The sequence below is a fragment of the Narcine bancroftii genome, chromosome 3, assembly GCF_036971445.1.
Source record: "Narcine bancroftii isolate sNarBan1 chromosome 3, sNarBan1.hap1, whole genome shotgun sequence".
NCBI lineage: Eukaryota > Metazoa > Chordata > Chondrichthyes > Torpediniformes > Narcinidae > Narcine > Narcine bancroftii.
The window spans coordinates 52,421,903-52,445,651 of NC_091471.1; the positions used below are offsets into that span (position 1 = coordinate 52,421,903).

Genomic DNA, 23,749 nt, shown 5'->3' on the forward strand with positions numbered 1-23,749 from the left:
AGTCACCCAGCCCTCAAGCTTATCATTATCATAATCATCCCAGTTCTAGCTAAAGCTTCAACTACTCCTTTATGCTAGATTCCTAAAGCACTCAAATACTGAATTGTTTATTATTGTCATCACATGTACTGAGATACAGTGAATATTTTTGTTTGGCATGCTATCTGGGCAAGTCAAATTCGTCCAGAAGTACCACAGGTAGGGCAACAATAAATCAAAAGTGAAGAATATAATGTTACAGAAAACTGTAGTGAGTGATCCACATTGGTTTTTTTTTAATATGTATAAAGAGATCAACTTTTATGTACAAGTAAGGATGGAATCAATGGATGGAGTCTGCTTTGCATGATAACCTGAGCTGCATTCACAACTCTCTTGGGCTCTTAGACATAGCAATCCCCATTCCAAGTCCCAGACAGGATACTTCCTGTGCTGCATGTATGGAAATTAGTAAGAGACGTTGGAGACATGTTGAATTTCCTTAGAATTCTGAGGTATGAGATGTATCGGCCTGCTCTCTTGGCTGTAGTACCATTATGATTAGACCAGGCCAAATTGTTGTTGATATTTACACAAAGAGAATTAAAGTTCTCTGCCACCTCCACCTCAGTGCTGTTGATGCAGGCGGGGGATGTGTGCACCATCCCACTTCCTAAAACCAATGACCAGCTCCTTCATTTTGACCTGACACTAGACCATGGAGTTGTCTATCTCCTTCGTGTTCCCATTCCTAGATCTTTCAAAAATGCATGTGCCTCCACTTTAAATTAATTTAGTGATGTGGAATCCAAAACACTCTGGGCGAGAGGATTCAATTGGTTCACTGCCCTCTGCAACAAAAAAGAAAACTACATACCTGTTTTGAATGACCCACACCTCAATTTGAAACTACAACTCTCCTACAAGTGAAACTAGTAACTCTATCATATACCCTTAGGATCTAATATGTTTCAACTTGATAACTCCTTGTTCTTCTTTAGTCTAAATCAGTGATTTTCAAACGTTTTCTTTCCACTCATATACCACCTTAAGTAAATGTTTGAAAACCGCTGGTCTAAATGATACAGATCCAACTTGTTCAGCCTCTTTTCATCAGACAAGCTTCTTTCTAAGGAATTAGCCTGGTGATTTTTTTCTGGACTGCCTCCAATGCTACTATATCCTTTCTTTGGTCAGGACACCATCACATTTTCAGATGATACAAAGCTGAGAGAGATAGTTAATATCTGGGAACAGGATGATCAAATATAAGGAACTAAATTAAGCAGAGTGCTGAGCTGTAAGTAACAGATTTTATTTATACTGGGCAAAAGAAAAGGCAAGAGCATGGAAAAGATATGCCATTGTTGCATAAATCTATTGGATATGTCACAGATGAGAAATTTCAGGACGCTGATTGATAATTCATGTGATTGCATCACTTGTTTGGTATGGAGGTGCCAATGCACAGGACAAGAAATGACTACAGAGAGATTTAGTTTTGCACTACCAATAAGTGGTAATTCTGCCTCGCCTCAAGAAAAAGAATGTGATGGCATGGATGTACTTTGACAATAAATTTGAAATCTGTCCATTGACTGCATGTCAGGATGGAAATTTCAAGCTATGCTTAAAAGCTTTTCATTCTGTGGGTTCGTGGAGTCAGAGATATCTACAGGCTTTTTGACTGACCAAGTCTGTACCAACTGTCATACATCCATTTTTTCTACGTTAATCCAAACTTCATGTACTTTATTCCCTCACATTCCCATCAAAACCTCTCTTCCCCAGGTTCTACCAACTCGTCTACACAAGTTCACATTACTGTGAGAAGAAACTAGAGTACCTAGAGGAAACCAATGTGGTCACAGGGAGAATGTGCAAACTCCATGCAGACTGTTCTGAGGTCAGAATCAAAACCAGGTCCCAGGAGCTTTGAGGCAGCAGCTCTTCTACCCTTGTCACTGTGCTATAACTGCACTGTTCACAACATTAACAGATAAAGAACAGATTACAAAAGAATGCTGAGAATTTCTCAAAAGATTTTTTTTCCCCTGAAATTGAAGAAACTAAAAGGAAGATACATTAAAAACTTGTACACAAGATTTCATAGCAAAGTGAATTCTGGATGCATGGACCCATCATGAGTCTGTGTTGACAGAATCGAGCACATTTGTCTGCACTTCATCACTGGAGTCCTGCAGTGGAGAACTGCTATGTTGGACTAAGCTGCAGATTCTGCCACTCTAGTTCGAGATCAGACAGAACGTGAATTCATGAGCTGAATATTATGAAGAAACAGAAAATTCATCTACTTATTTTGCTCTTCATCTACTTATTTTACTTGAAACCATAATTAAGCACATGGCAAGACTATTTTAATAATACTTATTCACTGAAAAATGCATTTAAAAATTATTTTACTTTATTTTAAAATTCTATTTGTTCTTCAAAGTCTCTGAATATCAGGTCATTTAAAAACATAACAAGCCTTGACAATATTGATTTGAAGTGAAGAGCTAACTCCATCCTTGTTTCCTGTCAAGGATTATCACATTCCATTGCTAAAACATTTGTATACTGCCTGAAGTCTGGTCACCTCTTATGCCTCACTACACTTCACTGTATGCTTCCTCAGTATAAAGCTGGTGGTAGGGGTGAGTTGGGTCACAGTCAGCTCAAGTCACTCACTATTTTCAGACTAGTTGACTGAGGACAGGTGGGAAAGAGATCAATTCAGCCTGTGGTGTATTATTTTCTAAAGACTGTACTTCTACAGATCCTGCTGGTCTTATTATTGGCTAATATTTTTCAATTTTTCCAAATATGTATTCATAGTGAACTTACAGTGGTATATACCGAGGAGTATGATAGAGATGGAATTTGGACAGATCATATGACGTTCAAGCAGAATTAGGACATTCAGTCTATTGAGTCTACTCCACCTTTCAAATCATTGCCGTTGTATTTTTTTCCATGTACAAGGTAAAGGTTCCATTATTGTCACATAATATTACATTTAGAATGTAACATACATGAAACTCTTTAACTTTGTCTACCATAAGGAAGACAGAGAGACACCTCTTCTATCCAGCGCCCCTCACAGAAATGAGGCCCCAGTGAGGAATGAATTTGAGACCCCTGATTTACAAGACCAATGCTTTAACCACTGAACTTCTTCTTCTTTGGCTTGGCTTTGCGGACGAAGATTTATGGAGGGGTAAAGTCCACGTCAGCTGCAGGCTTGTTTGTGGCTGACAAGTCCGATGCGGGACAGGCAGACACGGTTGCAGCGGTTGCAGGGGAAAATTGGTTGGTTGGGGTTGGGTGTTGGGTTTTTCCTCCTTTGTTTTTTGTCAGTGAGGTAGGCTCTGCGGTCTTCTTCAAAGGAGGTTGCTGCCCGCCAAACTGTGAGGCGCCAAGATGCACAGTTTGAGGCGATATCAGCCCACTGGCGGTGGTCAATGTGGCAGGCACCAAGAGATTTCTTTAGGCAGTCCTTGTACCTCTTCTTTGGTGCACCCCTGTCTCGGTGGCCAGTGGAGAGCTCGCCATATAACACGATCTTGGAAAGGCGATGGTCTTTCATTCTGGAGACGTGACCTACCCAGCGCAGTTTGATCTTCAGGAGCGTGGATTCGATGCTGTCGGCCTCTGCCATCTTGAGTACTTCGATGTTGGAGATGAAGTCGCTCCAATGGATGTTGAGGATGGAGCGGAGACAACGCTGGTGGAAGTGTTCTAGGAGCCATAGGTGATGTCGGTAAAGGACCCGTGATTTGGAGCCGAACAGGAGTGTGGGTATGACAACGGCTCTGTATACGCTAATCTTTGTGAGGTTTTTCATTTGGTTGTTTTTCCAGACTCTTTTGTGTAGTCTTCCAAAGGCGCTATTTGCCTTGGCGAGTCTGTTGTCTATCTCGTTGTCGATCCTTGCATCCGATGAAATGGTCCACTGAACTATCGGAGCTATAATAACCATAGTCTGAATGCATTTAATTAAAGAATATTTTATTTGATGGTTAAAAAAATCCCATACCCAGACAATCAAGCTTGCTTTCATTAGATAGATATTATATAGGAATAGGGAAGCTATGCTGCAGCTTTATAAAACATTTGTTAAGCAACAATATTCAGTGCAATTTTGTATGCCACAATGGAGAAAGAATGTGGTTGCATCGAAGATTACAGTATGCAGAGGAGATTAATCATGGTGTTGCCTAGGACTGAGTATCTCAGTAATGATGAGAGACTGGGTGAATTGAATTTGTTTTCCTTGGAGCGGAGAAAACAGAGGGGAGACCAGATAGAGGTTTATTAAATGACGTGATTTTGATAGGGTAGACAGTAATAAATGTTTCTTCGTTGCAGAGGTATCCAGAACCACAGGGCAAAGGTTTAAAGTAAAATGGAAGAGGCTTTGAGTTGTACAAAGAAACAGTCTTTTCATCGAGGGGACAATTAGAATTTGGAATGCACTGAGAAGGTGGTGAAGACAGACATTTTCACAACACTTAAAACATATTTAAACCAACTCTTAAACCACCAGCAAGACAATAGACCAAAGTGCTGATAAATGAACTGTCGGTCTGTACTCCTCTTCCCTTTTCATCAGCTTTTAAATATAGGTGCCTTGCCTTCTTTTTGCTCACACCTTGAGGAAGGGCTCAGGCCCGAAACATTGGTAATATCTTGACCCTCAAGGCGCTCTGCAAGGCCAGCTGAGTTCCTCCAGCATCCCCATGTTTTTACTAGGGTGAGTTAAAGGACACCTTTCCACACTGTTTGACAATGACTTATGCATCAGAATATATCAGCATTATTGTACAAGTAGCCAGATATCTGGATCACTGATCCAGAGGAATTAGTTCAAAACTCAACATGATATCTATTGAACTTAAATGTAACTGTAGAGCTCGTCGAAAGAACCAAAGACTTGTTGATCCAAACCAAGGCTTTTATTAGCAAAAGACAGGAGCTCTTCACAGGTGGCCGACCAGTCCGGAATGATCTGACCTGGCTAGGGACACAACCCTTTAAGGCCCAGACAATAGGTGTGGCTTAGCTCTCAGCCAATCGCTGTAAGCACAGTCTAGATACAGTAACTATATACACTATGTACATTGGTGATAGATCTGTACTATCACAATAACTAATTAAATAAAGCTGGAATTTGTAAGCAAAAGCTAGTATTTTAACAGTAAGCATTGAAATGACTGGAGTCTGGTGAAAACACATCTGCTTCACTAATGTCTCTCAGCAAAAAAGTCTGATGTCACTACCCAGAATGCTCTTTATGTGACTCCACATTCACCAGTATGATTGACCCATAAATTATTTAGTTCTGAGGTAATTAGGGTTGGATAATAAATGCCCAATTATGATTGGGCAGCCGGTTAGTGTAAGGGTTTAGCATAACAGTATTACCCAGGGTTCAAATCAGGGATTATCTGTAAGGAGTTTTTATGTTCTTCCTGAGTCTGCACGAGTTTCCTCATGTGCCCTGGTTTCCGCCCACCTTTCAAAGACATATGGGATTAGTAGGCTAATTGATCACATGGGTGTATTTGGGCAGCTCAGTCCTGTTGGCAGGAAGGGCCTGTAATCATACTGTATCTCTAATTTAAAAAAAAATTGTCAGGATGAGTTGGATACAAGACTTCAGATTCTGTTTATTTACATCTGATTGCAATTGAACAAAAATTTGTCCAGAGATGAATCGTTCTGTAATCATGCTTCGAATTGAAAGTGTTGATGCACTTAATCATTTAAGATGAAGAATTATATTCATGAATAGCAAAGAAGGACATCATTCAGTCAGTCTGCCCAGGTCTGAAGAATGAAACATCCTTCAAAATGGGTCAGCATGGAGAATCTGGGCTGATGGGCTTTATTATGAGAATTAAAGCAGCACGCCACAGAAGGTTGAGCATCGCCTCTACGACTGAGTGTAGGTGCTCATCAAAGAGGTCGTAAGACCATAAGACCCAGGAGATAAATTAGGCCAGTTGGCTCGTTGAGTCAGCCCACAATTCCCCCATGGCTGATTTACTATCCTTTTCAACTCCATTTTTTTCCCTTCTCACCATAACCCTTGGTTCCCTTTCTAATCAAATACCTACCTATCTCTGTCTTATTTCAACCCTCCATATCCATCCACGATAACAAATTTCATTGATTTACAGCCCCCCCCCCCCCCCCCCCCCACTCTGGTTAAAGAAATGACTCATCATCTCTGTTCTAAAGGGATATTTTTGCATTCTGTGGCTGTGCTCTCTGGACCAAGATTCCAGCAACATTCTCTCCACATCCACTCGACCCAGGGCTTTCAGTTTTCAATAGGTTTCGATAATTTTTAATCCTTTTTTTATGGGCTGTAAAACTCCATGACACTATTTTTTCAATTAGGTAAGGGCAGGGTTACTTTAGGTCATTATTGTTGATATCTGAAATATGCATTTTATTTAGTTTACAGCACACAACAGTAAAGAAAGGCTTTGATGATTGAGATGAATAGCCAGTCTGTCATTGCAACATCTCATGCTCATTTTCCAAGTTTCGCACCTTGGACAAAACAAAAATCCAGTTCGATCCCAGCATGCGTTCATGAAAGGAAAAGAAAAGTTATTTTGATGTGAAAAGTAGGTGCATTAGAGATCCAACTTGGAATTGTATAAATTTGTTTTTTTTTCTGGTTGGGGTGGAATAGGTTAACGGGAAATGTGCAAACGGAAGGTGAAAGGAAATTCTTTGTTTTCCAACTTACCCGTCCCACTGTGACTTCGAGTACACACCAGCAGAATGGCCAGCACCACACAGTAGGCAGAAGCAACAATATTTGCCATCTGTTAAGAAAAGAAGTGAAATCATTAACATCAGTCAAAAAGACAGCTCTTGGGACTCTTAATCTACAGAGCAGCATTGAAAACATGAGCATCATTCTTTCAACATATCCTCCTCTTAAGGACTTGCCTGTGCAGAACTCAGGAACCAAAGTCAAGCTAACAATTCAATCTGTCATACTTTGCGAGGCTAAGCACGAACGGTGTCCTCCGTGGTTGCACTTCTAATGAGACAATTTGACAGGTAGAAATTTAGAGTCAATTACCTGATGAGAAGTGCATTCAATGTCCCTTGTTGGGAATAATGTAAACCCACATTTTTCCTCTTTTGGTTTTCATTACAGGGATAATAAAAATATAATCAAAATAATTTTACTGAATATGGATTTGCTTATACAAGTGCTTGCATTTTCTGTTATTAAGTTGTTTTGTATTCCACATTGGAAAGAAATTCAAAGATGTTGTGCCAACAACCAGTGTCGCCATCCTTTGATGCGTGACTGGGTCTGGGAGTGCTGTTGGACTGGGAAAGGCCGAGAGAGACAAACAGATCAGGAGAAACAGACAATAAAAGAAAGGAAAAAAAAAATAGATTCCTGGAACTATGCAGCCTGGACTTTTTCATGGACCTTAATATGAATGAAAAAGCTAACAAAGAAAATATATAAATTACTAAACTGTCACCATAACGGTATTTAACTAAGTGAACCTGGCAGTTGACAGCAAAGGTGATGTTGATTGGTGGCCACTCCTCACAGCATCCAAATATCTGCAGGAATTCCTTTGGGAAATATGCTCAACTCACTAATTTTTTATTAATTTACTAACAAGGTAAAAAGAATGTTTCCGTAATTGTTTAAGTTCTGTTCATAATATCTCTAACAATGAAGCAAACCATCTCAGCATGCATGCAGCTTGACCTCAATTATGGTTCTTTTTCATAGAACTTGCATTATTATTCCATTCTGAATTGGCTTCCTACCTTCCTGGAGTGGCCGTTCACACAGAACGACCAAAACTCCAAATATCTGTATCACACCGCAAGTTTGGACAGAATACTTGAAGTGTGGTATTTAAGGAGGCTGGAAATCCTATTCATTAGCCCGTTGTTCACAGATCACTTGCAGTTCAGTTTAGATGCAGGCGATCCATGAAAATAACAAGGGGTCGAGGAGGTAAAATATTTGAGCGGAAAAGAGACCTCATTCCCATTCTAATCTTTTTACAGAGACTGCATTCTGGGAAGTTGGGAATAATTTCCTGGAATGCAACAGCTATGTAAAAAGACATAAACACCTCCCAAATCCATGGTGACAATTGCAAATAATATTAATACTACGTAACTGACCTTCTTGAACAAGTGAGAGCTCATCTTCCTCGCTTTAAATTTCAGTTGACATTGCATTGAAATCCACACTGTTAGCACTCTGGAAAGAATCATTCACCAGCAACTAAACCAGTTCACTCACATTGCCTAGCGTTTGAGAGTTACAATTGTAGGACAGAGCAATTAACTTGCTAGGTGCTCCTGCCACTGGACTCAGCATCTGCATCCAACCAACAGTGTCACACAGTGCATTTGGTCTAACTACAGAATATACTGCAGCAACTGAGTAATGTTAGATCATGGCAAAATCAAAGTCTGAATTCTTCCATTGAGAAGAACAGAAATGGAAATATTGTAGAAGCAGCATCAAATATCGATATCTCTTCAAACCTTTTATATATTTCTTTACCACTATCTCAAGATGGTATATTAGATTAAAGGACTCTTCTCCCATCGGGCAGACATTACAGGAGCCTTCGCTCATGCACCAGTAGGCTCAAGAAGAGTTTTTTTTTAATGAAGCAGTGACTATGTTGGACACTGAATCACGGCGCTGAGTGGTCCTGCACTCATTGTAAAATCAGTCCTTTTTAACAGTTAATAGTAGAATAGTGTTGTTGTTAGTTTTAATTGCACATGTTTTATTATATTGCATTATTTTTTTAACTTCCGGTTAGGTGCTGTTTGTATTTCATTAGCTGGTTTACTGGTACAATGATCAAGGGACAGGATTAAGTTTTTCTAACTCTGAGTATCTTCTACACTTAATGAGATTAAGCCTGGTTGGTGTCTCATCTGCACTTATCTGTCTTTATTTCATTTTCCCATGACAGGTAATATGGGGTGTTACAGTTAAGCTGCCTCACAGCTCCAGGGATGGAGGATTAATCCTGATCTAGGATATAGCCTACTTGGAACTCGCATGCACACCCTGAGACCAAGTGTATTTCTGCTGGGTATCCTGTTCTCCTAACTTACAGAGGAATGTTGGTAAGTTAATCAGTTTCATGTAATTATTTTTTAATGTGGGTGAATGGAAAGATGAATCAAAGTAGATTTGATAGGTATACTGTAGGAGAGAAAATAAATTGCACCAGAGAGATGTGGAATGGAACTGATAGGTTTACACTGTGGTGAGCCACCATTGGCTCAATGGGATATACAGCCTCTGTGTTGCAGTAATTTTACCTGATTAAATATTAATTCATCTATTTTTTGAAAATATACATTGATCCACCAGCTCCAGTCTTTTAAGTAATAAATTACTTTGTTGCTTCACACACAAAAAAGTGAATAAACTTGTGGTAAATGTGCATCAGATTAGTCTTCTTGGGATAAAGGCAGGTGATGTCTTTTAGCTTTGTATTTAAAAGTCAGAAGGTTAACAGATTCTCTTTCAATTGAGGATAATACCACAATGTAATTAGACCCTCTGAAGTGGGGATCCCAATTTTAATTTTCTCTTTAGAGAATTTTTATTCTCTTCAAGGAAAAATGGTAAGGAATCTAACAAGTAGATTTCTTTTCCATTTACAGTTCTTATCTAATTCTTCTTTGGCTTGGCTTCGCGGACGAAGATTTATGGAGGGGGTAAAAAGTCCACGTCAGCTGCAGGCTCGTTTGTGGCTGACCAGTCCGATGCGGGACAGGCAGACACGATTGCAGCGGTTGCAAGGGAAAATTGGTTGGTTGGGGTTGGGTGTTGGGTTTTTCCTCCTTTGCCTTTTGTCAGTGAGGTGGGCTCTGCGGTCTTCTTCAAAGGAGGCTGCTGCCCGCCAAACTGTGAGGCGCCAAGATGCACGGTTTGAGGCGTTATCAGCCCATTGGCGGTGGTCAATGTGGCAGGCACCAAGAGATTTCTTTAGGCAGTCCTTGTACCTTTTCTTTGGTGCACCTCTGTCACGGTGGCCAGTGGAGAGCTCGCCATATAATACGATCTTGGGAAGGCGATGGTCCTCCATTCTGGAGACGTGACCCATCCAGCGCAGCTGGATCTTCAGCAGCGTGGACTCGATGCTGTCGACCTCTGCCATCTCGAGTACCTCGACGTTAGGGGTGTGAGCGCTCCAATGGATGTTGAGGATGGAGCGGAGACAACGCTGGTGGAAGCGTTCTAGGAGCCGTAGGTGGTGCCGGTAGAGGACCCATGATTCGGAGCCGAACAGGAGTGTGGGTATGACAACGGCTCTGTATACGCTTATCTTTGTGAGGTTTTTCAGTTGGTTGTTTTTCCAGACTCTTTTGTGTAGTCTTCCAAAGGCGCTATTTGCCTTGGCGAGTCTGTTGTCTATCTCATTGTCGATCCTTGCATCTGATGAAATGGTGCAGCCGAGATAGGTAAACTGGTTGACCGTTTTGAGTTTTGTGTGCCCGATGGAGATGTGGGGGTGCTGGTAGTCATGGTGGGGAGCTGGCTGATGGAGGACCTCAGTTTTCTTCAGGCTGACTTCCAGGCCAAACATTTTGGCAGTTTCCGCAAAGCAGGACGTCAAGCGCTGAAGAGCTGGCTCTGAATGGGCAACTAAAGCGGCATCATCTGCAAAGAGTAGTTCACGGATAAGTTTCTCTTGTGTCTTGGTGTGAGCTTGCAGGCGCCTCAGATTGAAGAGACTGCCATCCGTGCGGTACCGGATGTAAACAGCGTCTTCATTTGGAACTGTTAGGGAATGCCCTAATATCCCTTTCATAAAAATCAGAGGGAGGAAGAATTTATGTTCACTAACCCCTAAACATCAGAACAAAGAGGAAAAAATGGAAAACAAGAATGGTTTCTCATGTGATTTCTTTAGGCTAAAAATCCTGGACTTTGTATAAAACTATCAGCTTAGAAATATGACATGTTTATTCTTAGGGAGAAAATGAGTATTGTATTAATCGATAATAGTTTACATCTGCTAACCTGCTGTTTAATTCATGGTTCAGAACAAAATATTTTCAAGATCACAAAGATGGAATTAAACCCATTTTTACTGTGCTCATCGAGGCAGGGAATTAAACTTTTTCATTTCAGACTCAGAGGACTCCTAGGACTCCTAAATCTGTTATGTACGTGTTAAATACGGAGTGACAATCATTTATGGGTATATATTTTTCCATAGGTCATTCTATTATAAGTTGTTATAATGATTAAGCACTGGAAAGGAGTAGGTTGGAATTATTGTCGCATGAAACAATTGTTTATTATGTTTCAGACTTTAAGCAGTCAGGAAGTCAAACGATAGTGATGGTGTAAACAAATGAGGTAGGTGTGCAACGATATAATTAGACGTATTATAATGAAAAGCGAAGTGAAGAACTCTCTTCAAAACCAAAAAAAAATTGTTTCATGTGTTGCCCGGTCTGTAAAGCATTAGGTTGCAGTATTGAGGCTGTTCACTGCCAAAGGGAATGTTAACTGCAGCCACCTAGAGAGAAAATCACTTTAAAAAAAAAGATGAAAACCCATACAAGTGACATCTGTTGTCTCTTGCATCTGGTTTAATCTGATGCAACGGTCCTGAATTTAAACTCCAGCTCATGTGAAGCATTGGTTTCTGTTGATTTTGAGAGAGCGAGCTGAAAATAAACAGTTAAAGCTTAACAAAGATCTGACGAGGTAAAGGGACTCAACAAAATGAAAATTAAGGTTCAAACTACTTCATGGATGATGCAAACTGGATATTATCCACTTTTAACTATTGTCATTTATTTTGTCCCACATGATGACCAACTATCCATTTTAAATGCATTAGGAGCTTATGAGGAATTAATTTATTAAGATATGCTTTTAATTTAAATTAGATCACTGCCTATACACAGCAATTTTGCAGAATACAGGCACTTCTAACAGGAAGATGGGTTGGTTTTAATAGCTTAATTATCAAGATCCCTTTACAATCTTGGTTTTAATATGAAAACAATGTTACCTACTTATTCTAAACAGTAAATTCTTCATGTGAGACAACGTGGCATTGATGAAGTGATTTAATAGATTGGTGTTCTCATAAGCAGACCCATTATGCAGTGAGATGCAATGCCCTATCCTTGATTTTATGATCTAGATTAGGTTGGCATGAAAGGAAATGGTGACAAATGGCAGGCACTTTACAGTGCTTTGCTTTTCTCATAATCTGACTTTTATTCAACATTGAAAGGGATATTCCTTAATTCACTCAATTAATCTAGCAATCTAAAGTCTTGCTGAAGTACAAGAAAGTTAAATATCCATGGGGGTCATTTTGCTATCTGCTGAACATATATATATATATATATATATATATATATAAAATATTGGAATGTAAAATTAATCAACAACATTTGAATAAAAGGCAAACATAACAATATTGTAATATTGCCTCCAATAATTTCTGCTTGTGCCAGCACAAACATGATACAGAGGTGGAAGAAATATAAGATTATTTGTCACATTGTACCAAGCAAAGTGAGAAGGGTTCTTCTGCAAGAAGATGAACAGGTTATTGCTAAGTATAGGACTACAATGAAAAGAAAGATCAATTAGTACCAAGCAATGGGCAACATGAGAGCACTGTGGTGAGCTTCATTCAAGAGTTTGATGGCCACGGAGAAGAAAGCTTGTTGGTGGACACTTCCACATTCTTGTGGCTTCTCCCTGATAAGCAAAGGAGAAGAGAGTGTGCCCATGGAATGATAGGTCCTTCAACATGCTGGCTACCTTTCCTAGGAACCAGGAGATATAGATGGTGTCCATGGAGGGGAAAGAAGTTTGCATGATATTCTGAGCTGCATTTGCTACCTCTGGCAGCTTCTTCCAAACTTGAGCAGAGCAGCTCCCGTACGATGCTGTGATGCATCCAGTAAGTCTGCTTTTGGTGGTTCACCTGTTGAGGGATTAGGAGGCATGCAAAACATCCTTAGACTTCAAAGAAAGTGCACTTTCTTGACCATTGCATCAAAGTGCTTGCCCTAGATAAGGTCACTAGAGAAAATTATTTCTAAGAATGTGAAGCTATCAACTCTCTCCATCTCCTTTATCTTATTAATGTTGAGAGAATAAGCCTACACAAGTAGTCACAGGCTGCTAGTATTAACGATACTGTCACTAACTTGTACTGTTTTAAGGAAGGCTGCACTAGGTGAAGGACTAAAAGTTGGGAATCATTGTATATGAAAACTAGCATGGGAGCAGGTAAAGAATGGCTGACCATGGAAGTGATTTGAGGGTGCCACGATTGCAATAGATGTAAGGAAGAGAAATGCCCTTGGGAGGCCTTCCACGTATATTATAAAAATATAAAATAGAAAAACAAATAAACTCTGAGTTTCAGGAAGATGGCGAATGATCCCTCAGCTATCAGGTAAATAAATGCATCTCTAAATGCTATTTTCTACCTACTGTATCCCGAACCTTAATTTTCCAAATTCTCTACACCAAAAAATTCTACCAATCAGTACTCACAACAATCATTTATGTTTCTTGCATACATTATCAGCCAATCAACTTTGACATGTTTCAAACAATATTCACCAGTGTGCTTTTCTCTCATTCCTAAGAAGGTGATGTGCAACCATTGACAATTGGATTTAATTGGAGGAAGAGATGAACAGCAGAATTAGCCAAGTTCAAGTAGCACTGACAGTCCAACCTGTATGGGAGGAGTCTCTGCTAAGGCTTTCAACACATCTCATTCTCATGATGCATTTCTCTCCAATCACATGGCGTGAACAGATTGTGAAGTAATAATGAAGCCAACTTTTCTTAATTTTCCTTTAATTGACTACTGCTTTATTCCAATAACCAAGAACTATGAATCATCCAATCAGGTTGTTGGGTGGGGAGGTGAAACTGAAAATCTGTCTCTCAAATTCAGTTGCAGCTCAGATATTTACACAGCCCCTGGAAGAGAAAATGGAGGCAGAAGGGAAAATGTCAGCTCGACTTCAATGCCGTTTAAGGGAGAGGGATTGCTTAGGCACAGTTTATGAGAAGATAGAGAAAAGGATTCTGATTGGTGTGCACAACCAAATCTTTGGATCACAGGAAAGTTTACCAGGATCACAGAAAAGAGCATAGAAGAATCAGCCTCCAAATTTGCACAAGGTTTACGGTCCTTTCTAACTCTATTAATACATCTGTGGTAATGTTACAGCCTCTCAGCTACTACTGTAGCTCAAATGTCATTCCTTCCTAAGTCGTGCAATCTCAGTTTCCTGTAGAGTATGTTTAAACCACAGTTACAATGGCACTGGTACCAGAACATAAAGTAGCTCCAAAAGATTAAAACATTCCTGGAAGCTTCTTTAGAACCATATAACCATATAACCACTTACAGCACAGAACAGGCCAGTTCGGCCCTACTAGTCCATGCTGTAACAAATCCCCACCCTCCTAGTCCCACTGACCAGCACCCTGTCCATACCCCTCCAGTCCTCTCCTCTCCATGTAATGATCCAGTCTATCCTTAAATGTAACCAATGATCCCGCCTCGACCATGTCTGCCGGAAGCTTATTCTACATCCCTACCACCCTTGTGTAAAGAAATTTCCCCTCATGTTCCTCTTATAATTTTCCCCCTTCAATCTTAAACCATGTCCTCTAGTTTGAATCTCCCCCACTCTTAATTGAAAAAGCCTATCCACATTTACTCTGTCTGTCCCTTTTAAAATCTTAAACACCTCTATCAAGTCCCTCCTCAATCTTCTACGCTCCAGAGAAAAAAGCCCCAGTCTGCACAACCTTTCCCTGTAACTCAAACCTTGAAATCCTGTCAACATTCTTGTGAACCTTCTCTGTACTCTCTCTATTTTGTTTATATCTTTCCTATAATTTGGTGACCAAAACTGTACACAGTACTCCAAATTTGGCCTCACCAATGCCTTGTACAATTTCATCATAACCTCCCTACTCTTGAATTCAATACTCCGATTTATGAAGGCCAACATTCCAAATGCCTTCTTCATCACACCATCTACCTGAGTATCAGCCTTGAGGGTACTATTTACCACAACTCCTAAATCCCTTTGTTGCTCTGCACATCTCAATAGCCTACCATTTAATGCATATGACCTATTTAGATTTGCCTTTCCAAAATGTAACACCTCACACTCATCTGTATTAAATTCCATCAGCCATTTCTCAGCCCACACCTCCAGCCTTCCTAAATCACCTTTTAATCTATGGTAATCTTCCTCACTGTCCACAACACCACCAATCTTTGTATCATCCACAAATTTGCTTACCAATTCTCCACCTCTACTTCCAGATTGTTAATATATATAACAAACAATAGTGGACCCAGGACCGATCCCTGAGAAACTCCACTAGTCACCAGCCTCCAATTGGACAAATAATTTTCTACCACTACTCTCTGACACCTCCCATCCAACCATTGCTGAATCTATTTCACTACCTCCTTATTTATACCTAATGCCTCCACCTTTTTTCCTAACCTCCTGTGGGGAACTTTGTCAAAAGCTTTACTAAAGTCTAAATAGATAACATCCACAGCTTTCCCTTCATCAACCTTTTTTGTAACACCCTCGAAAAACTCATTCAGGTTTGTCAAGCATGATCTACCCCTGACAAAACCATGCTGATTACTCCCTATCAATCCTTGTACCTCCAAATATTTGTAAATACCATCCCTCAGAACACTTTCCATCAACTTACCCACCACAGATGTCATCTCAGGGGCCTATAATTCCCAGGTTTACATTTGGACCTTTTCTTAAACAACGGAACCACATGTGCCATCCTCCAATCCTTTGGCATTACCCCCGTGACCAGTGACATCCTAAATATCTCTGTTAATGGCCCCACTATCTGTCCACAAGCATCCCTGAGTGTCCTTGGGAATATTTTCCCCGGTCCCGGAGATTTATCCACCTTTATCTTTTTCAACACAGCCATCACTACCTCCTCGGTTATCCTTATATGCTTCATGACCTCCCCACTATTTTTCTTTACTTCAACTGGTTCAATATTTTTTTCCCTAGTGAATACCGAGGCAAAGAAATCATTCAAAATTTTCCCCATTTCCTCAGACTTCTCACTCAGCCTACCCTTGCTATCTACAAGGGGTCCAATTTTATCCCTCACCAATCTTTTACTTTTAATGTACCTATAGAAACCCTTTGGATTTATTTTTACTCTGTCTGCCAAAGCCTCTTCGTGCCTTTTTTTGGCCTTTCTAATTTCTTTCTTAAGATTCCTTCTACACTCCTTGTAGTCCTCCTTCAAACTCTCAGCTCCCTGCTCTTTATACCTCTTGTACACCTCCCTTTTTCTCCTAACCAAATTTTCAATATTCCTCGAAAACCAAGCATCCCTATGACTTCCAGCCTTTCATTTGATCCTTACTGGGACATATCTACTCTGTACCCTCAAAATTTCATTTTTGAATATCCTCCATTTTTCATTTACATCCTTACCTGAAAATATCCTGTCCCACTCAATACTCCCCAAATCCATTCTTATTCCTTTGAAATTTGCTCTTCTCCAATCCAGAACCTCAACTTTAGGCCCCTCCTTGCTCTTCCCTAAAACTACCCAAAACCTAACAGAATTATGATCACTAGACCCAATTTGTTCTCCAACATTAATGTCCGATACCTGACCTTGCTCATTCCCTAACAGGAGATCTAGTATTACACCGTCCCGAGTCGGTTCTTCTACTAATTGATTCAGAAAACAATCTTGAACACATTTAACGAACTCTAGCCCATCCAGCCCTCTAACTGTATGGGTATCCCAATCAATGTGAGGGAAGTTAAAATCTCCCATGATCACTACCTTATGATTCTCACACATATACGTTATCTCCCTACAAATTTGTTCCTCTAATTTTCTTGGCCCATTTGATGGTCTGTAATACACCCCTATTAGCACCCTCATGCCTCCTTCACCCCTCAATTCCACCCAAACAGCCTCACTGGATGATCCCTCCAGACCATCCTGCCACCTCATGGCAGTAATGTCCTCCTTAACAAGCAAAGCAACTCCTCCCCCTTTTTTACCCCCTGCTCTATCACATCTAAAACAAATGTATCCTGGAATATTAAGTTGCCAGTCCTGCCCCTCCTGTAGCCATGTCTCACTAATTCCCACAATATCATGACCCCAAGTATCTGTCCATACTCCATGCTCTAAACTTACTTAGAACTTACTTCCGAAACAATCATCTTCTCCTGGGAAATCTCTTCTCCTGTCCTCCTCATCTTTCTCCATGTCCATGCTCTTCTCCCAGTTTATTCTGCTGTGCATTAACATTGTTCATTCTCACACTCATACCCATAGAGTATGTTCCTGTATTCAGCGCATATCCTTCTAAACTTTTCCAATCCAGTACATGACTACAAGTTTTTTGAAAGTTACAATATGCCCGTTTCTATGACTTCCTCTGGCAGCTCATTCCATGGGTAATCTCAAGATCAAGATTCTGTTTATTTTCTTGTCCATAATATATGCAAACATTGTTCCTTTATTTGTTCTGAGAGGAAAATCTTTCTGCTCTCAACTTAAATCTATGTCATCCTGATTTACATTTATCTACTTGAGGAAAAAAGGCTATGATAATTTACCTTAAGTATGTCCCCCCATGTTTTCATCATACTAATTAATATTTTCAGCTCCTTTTAAACTTAATTTCTTTCCTATTGCTGGGTGACCAAAACAATGCACAATATTCTAGGTGCAGTTTCACCAACATCTTAACATGATTTGCTTGCTCCTGTACTCAAAACCATGACCAATGAAGGCAAGTGTGCCAAACACCTTCTTCTCCACACTGTCTGCTTTCCTTGCTGCTTTCATGAAACAATGTACTTGTACCCCAAAGCCTCTTTGTTGTACAACACTCCCCAGGGCCCTCCCATTCACCATGCAAGTCCTGCTTTGTGTAAAGAGGAGGCCTTTTGAGGCTACATATGTGTGTGTATAGGCATTAAGTCACCAAGAAAATATTTTGGCACCAGTAAATCCACAGCCAATATACCATTGAAACTTTTAATATTTGTGGGAAAATCTATAAATTGCACCAACAACCATTAGAAATAAACCCTATTCATTTTTAAAGTATGTGATGATAAATTTTTAAAAGTTATCAGTGTAGATTCCTTCGTACCATTGAATGCAGCTATGGAAAATTGAAATGGGATCCAGGCTGAGGCTAATTTGGAATTTTACATGACCTTGTGATGCCCAAAAATCTCCAAAGCCAGTTTTCCTCGACTTTGTCACAATGCATTACTTGAGGGGCAATTTCTCTTTTTTTTTCTAAATCCCAAGTAAAAAGAATTCCAATTTGTTTTTAATTATGATCAGTTTTACACTATGGATTTGTTCCCAGTAGGAACTAAAATCAGCTTCAAAGATATTGTCTTTTAAAACACTCACAACAGAGTTCAGGTATGAGAGGATAAGTGATTTCATCCAAGCAGCTTGAATTTAGCTTCAGTTAGAATTGTAATCATTCAACAAAGAATCACAGAGCATATTACACATTTTAAAAGAGGAATCACTGTTGGACAAGTCACTATAAATCACCGTTGAACAAGCCATTATACCCAGTTCAAAAGTTTGATATTGACCTTGGAGCAAGTTATCCATCTACCACTTCTGTCCAACAATCATAAAAATGGCAGTAAATGAATCAATTGTTAAACCCATATTCTGTCATTGAAACAGGCTCATCTCTACTTCAACTGAATTTACCTGCTATTGAACCATTCCCACTTAAGATATATAATCTCCTTTAACTTATTTTTAAAAATTTCAAATAACCCTTCAATTTAACATTCAGGAGGGGAGAGTTTTCATGTTTCCTTACCAATTTCATTGGCTTTAATTGTATAATTGTGACTCTTTGTACTGGTTTTCCCCATCAAAGAATAGATCAAGTTCTTTATCATTTGATGCTCCATTAGATCACTCTTAAACTTTAGAAAGACTGGAGAATATAATCCTAGTTTATTGCTCTTTACATTATTATGCTAGTGAATTATAAAGATGGGAAAATAATTCATTCATAGATATGAAAAAGAATAGTGAATATTCCTCATAATGAAAGCTAAATATACAAAAATACTTTGTTGCTATGTGCATGATACATTTTAGTTCCAGCTGTCCCTCTCCTGCAGATGGAAAACATGTCAAAGCTTGGATATTGATGTATTGGGAGCTGCTGAGTACCCATGGAAATGGAATCATATAAAGAATTGATTACAGAGTAAAGAGCAATGGTAGATGCATTGGAATTGACAAAATGCAACATGGGAAACTATCTTAAAATAACCCATTTATAAATCCTAAAAACAATACCCTGATTAACTGAGAAGAAATGACCAAAAGAAAATTACTGCTGAAACAGAGATACTAATTGTAACTACAAAATTTATTTGAATTAATTACATTCATTGAACAGCTCATATGTTTCAGGCCACAGTTAGGGTTTTTTTTTAAATTGATCCTTAAGGACTTCAATTAAAAACAAACCAAATGATAGGTTTCTGACAGATTCACAGCATTATGCAACAGACTCCAATTCTGGCTGCAGTGATTAAGACAAAGCTGTTCTATTAATGTGTTTGTTCCCTTGCCCTGAGAAAGACTCACCATGCTCAACTTAAAAGCAAGGAGATATTTATATTGATTACTTAGTACTCCAAGAAAAAGAGACAAAAATGACAAAAATGATATAGTATATCTGTTCTGGCTTATAACATGCCTCCTTTGCAACTGATCATTTCCAGATGTTTAAACCCACTATAGAGCAGTAAATATAATTCTTATTAATATTTTCTAATGGAAAACACATTGAGGTTGCAGCATTGAAAAAGGCATTGTTATTGAAAGAAAAACTGAGTTCCATTTAATGTGCCATGTTTTGTTTTGCTGTTTATGACCAGGTTTAGCATGACAAAGTTTTAGTAAATGCAAGTTGACACAAATTATTGTTTTCTGGGTTAATAAATGCTAAAAATGGGCAATTTGTTAGCAACAGGATAGATGAATGCCAAGATACACAAATGAAAACTAGTAGTAATTGGGAGGAGCCGGTCCTAATTTTTATACCCAAAGGATAGTAGTTACCTAACATTGCAATGCAACAGATAACAAGTGGAAAGTTTAAATGGGTTGGCAAGATAATTTGCTGTATTTTTCTTTGAACAGAGAATTCAGTTACATGGAGAATAAGCAGATAGATGGGTCACTAATGAGTAAGAAGTTGTTTTATGGGATTTAATGTTACCATTCTTTAAAATTCACATGCAAAGTTTTCATCTATATGTTATAAGTAAACCAAATTTAACTTGTCAACTCATTTTCTTCCCTGACAGCTGAACTGAAACAAGGAAGTCAACTTGCATACTATCCATGTTACTCAATGTTGGACCCTCATCAACATGTTGAATAAATGTTTTGTGTTCTGAGCACATTTTCCTTTTAGAGATGATTTGTACTAATTATTCACCAAATGCTAGTGTAAAAATACTTCTGTTGTAAATGTTATAACACACAGGATGAATTGGATCTCAGTTTCGATTGGTACTTAAAATATTATTTGATAAATATATTTTTTCACAAGAGTGAAAGTATTCTTCAAGTTTTGTTATAGATAAAATGTAGTCACACAATATAATCAAATGAGGCTCTCTGAACCCCAGCGTCACATTAGAAAAGCCATTATTTTATGTCAAAACCCACATATAGAAAAATATAATTTTCCTGATGCAAGTTTATGTCAGCTACATATTAAATGAATGCAAACTAAATTTAGATTTCTACATGGGTGAATGTCTTCAGTTCAAGTCTGACCCAAATACCTGAGTATTTAAATCAGGGGGGGATTGATGAGGGTTGAGCTCCAGCAACACCACTTGTAGCCAATCACAGGAGTGGGAGATGAAATTAATTTGAACTCCTTGGGCTCTGTGTCAATCTACCATCAGCAGTTCTGGCAAAAGAGGTGGGAGAAACTAACTGTACAGCAGGCAGCAATCGCAGGGTGAGTCACTCAAGGCCACTGGATGGATCACGTGATGCTTGCTGTCATGGAGAGAAGCTGTATCAGGAAGGTCATAAGGAGGGCAGGGTAGGGGAACTCTTCTCCTGATCCTCATTATTCACATGTTATGTTTCTCTTTCTTTTTAAAGTATTTTGTTTCTTTATTACCTTACTGTATAATCTAAAACTAGGACATCTGTGGTCAATGGCATGTGATTCCTATACTAGTTGGATGTGACTCAGAGAGCAACAGTTATTTTCCCACAGTCCATGTTAAAAAAAAGACCATATTTTTTTTAACCAATATATCTTCAAAGTTAACATGGGACAGTACAGGCTGAAACATAGAAACATTCTCTACGATAAATCTAACCCTTCCAAGTCAAGTTAGCTTTATTTATCATTTGTACCATGCTTGCACGGTAGGATGAGATAGAGTTTCTCCAGGACCATGGAGCATATTTACATAGATATAAGTTAGGAAAGCAGTTAACACATTAAAACATATTCACTGTAAGTCCACGACGCACTATACACCGTGGACTTCCATCCCTCATAATCCACAACACCCTATTTTGTTACATCCATGCATCTATTTAAGAGACTTCTAAATGTCCCTGTCATATCAAAGTTAACCATTACTCCTGCCAATGCAATCCAGGTACCCACAGCTCTCTGTGTAAAATATTTAACTTCAACATCTCTCCTAAACTATCCTACATTCTCCTTATATAGATGTCCTCTGGTATTGGCCATTGCTGTGAAAATGTGCTGGCTGTTTACTCAATCTACAATCTTAGAACTTCTATTCAGTCGCCTCATCTTCTGCTGTTCTAAAGAGAAAAGCCCAAGCTCACTCACCCTTTCCTCAAAAATCATATTCTATAATCAAGGCAGCATCCTGGTAAATCTTCTTTGCATCCACTCTAAAGCTTTCACATCCTTCCTCTCATGAGGTGACCAGAACTGAACTTAAACCCCTGACTAATGAATGTCAGCATGCCATACGGATTCTTAACCACATTAGCAAATTGTGCAACTTTGAGGGCTCTGTGGACTTGAACCCCAAGATCCCTCGATTCTTCCACACTGCTAAGAATTCTGCTGTTAAACTTGTACTCTGCCTTCAGGTTCAATCTTCCAAATTGCATCACTTCACACTCTTCCGCATTGAACTCCATCTGTCACTTCTCCGTCCAACTTTGAATACTCCCTATATCCTGTCGTAATCTATAGCAATCTTCTACACTATCCACAACCTGCCCAACCTTCATGTCATCTGCAAGCTTATTAACTCATCCTTCCACTTCCTTTTCCAAGTCATTTATCAAGATAATAAAGAGAAGGGATCCCAGAAAATGTCCCTATGGAACAGCACTACTGACAACCCTCATGTTAGAATATAATCCATCTACTGTCACTCTCTACCTTTTGTGGGGCAGCCAATTTCAAATACATGTTGCCAAGGATCCCATAACATTCTTGATGAACATACCATGGGGAATCTTCTCAAATATCTCATTAAAATCCATGCGCATCACATCCATTACTCTACCTTCATCAACCTGTTTTTTCATCTCCTTGGAAAACTCAATTTGATTCATAAGGCACAATTTCCACCTCCCCATCTTAAAGCCATGCTGACTATCTCAAGTAAGACTATGCTTGTCCAAATGATCATAAATCCTGTCCCTAAGAATCCTCTCCAATAGTTTGCCGACCACTGACATAAGACTCAATGGTCTATAATTCATCATGTTAACCTTTTTGAACAATGCAATAACATTTACCATTCTCCAGCACCACTCCTGCAGCCAGGGAAGATGCAAAGATCATTGTCAATGTCCCAGCAGTCTCTTCCCTTGCTTCCTGTATAAATGTTTATATTGTGATGCTGTCAGAAAACAACAAATTTTGTGACATGTCGATATCAATAAATTCTGATTCTGTAGTACTTGCCACTTAAAGAAAGAATGGCTTCCTCAGGCCAAATTTACAATTGATAGATGTGGAGTTCAATTCATATAAGCATGAAGTGATGCACCATGGAAGGTCCAACCTAAAGGAGGAATACATGGTTAATAGTAAAATTCCTAACAATGTGGCAGAATAGAGAGATCTTGGGGTCCAGATCCGTAGATTCCTCAAGGTTGATAGGGGGTTCAGAAGGCATATATAGTGTGCTGGTTTTTATTATTCAGGGGATTGAGTTCAAGAGCATTGAGATAATGTTGGAACTCTAGAAAAAAATCTGGTTAGACTACATTTGGTTACCTCATTACAGGAAGCATGTGGATGCTTCAGAGATACAGGCTCTTCCATCTCACAAGCCATCCCTGACAAAATACAATAATTAACCTACTAAAATCTTTGGAATGTGGGTGAAACTCCATGTAGACAAGGGGAGAACATATAAACTCCTTACAGCCAGCACCAAATTGGAACCCAGGACACCGGACCTGTTATAGCATTGTGCTAACCACTCTAGTAACTCTACCACCATTCCCAATGCAAATAGATGCAGAGGAGATGTTCCAGAATGTTGCAATGTGAGCAAGGTTTGCAGAGCTAGGGCTTTTATCTTTGGAGCAGCAAAGGATGAGAGGTGATTTAATAGATGCATAGATAAGGTGGAGAAG

At 39.2% G+C, this 23,749-nt stretch overlaps 1 protein-coding gene across 2 annotated transcripts in view; it reads right to left on the minus strand.

Annotated features, from left to right (window-relative positions):
* The window catches only part of cntfr (ciliary neurotrophic factor receptor), a 385,486-nt gene that overhangs the window by 227,685 nt on the left and 134,052 nt on the right, over window positions 1-23,749 (minus strand). For both annotated transcript variants that reach the window (XM_069924086.1, XM_069924085.1), the window contains exon 3: window positions 6,746-6,824. In XM_069924086.1, the coding sequence (XP_069780187.1) occupies window positions 6,746-6,824 (79 nt within the window). The remainder of the gene's footprint in view (window positions 1-6,745; window positions 6,825-23,749) is intronic.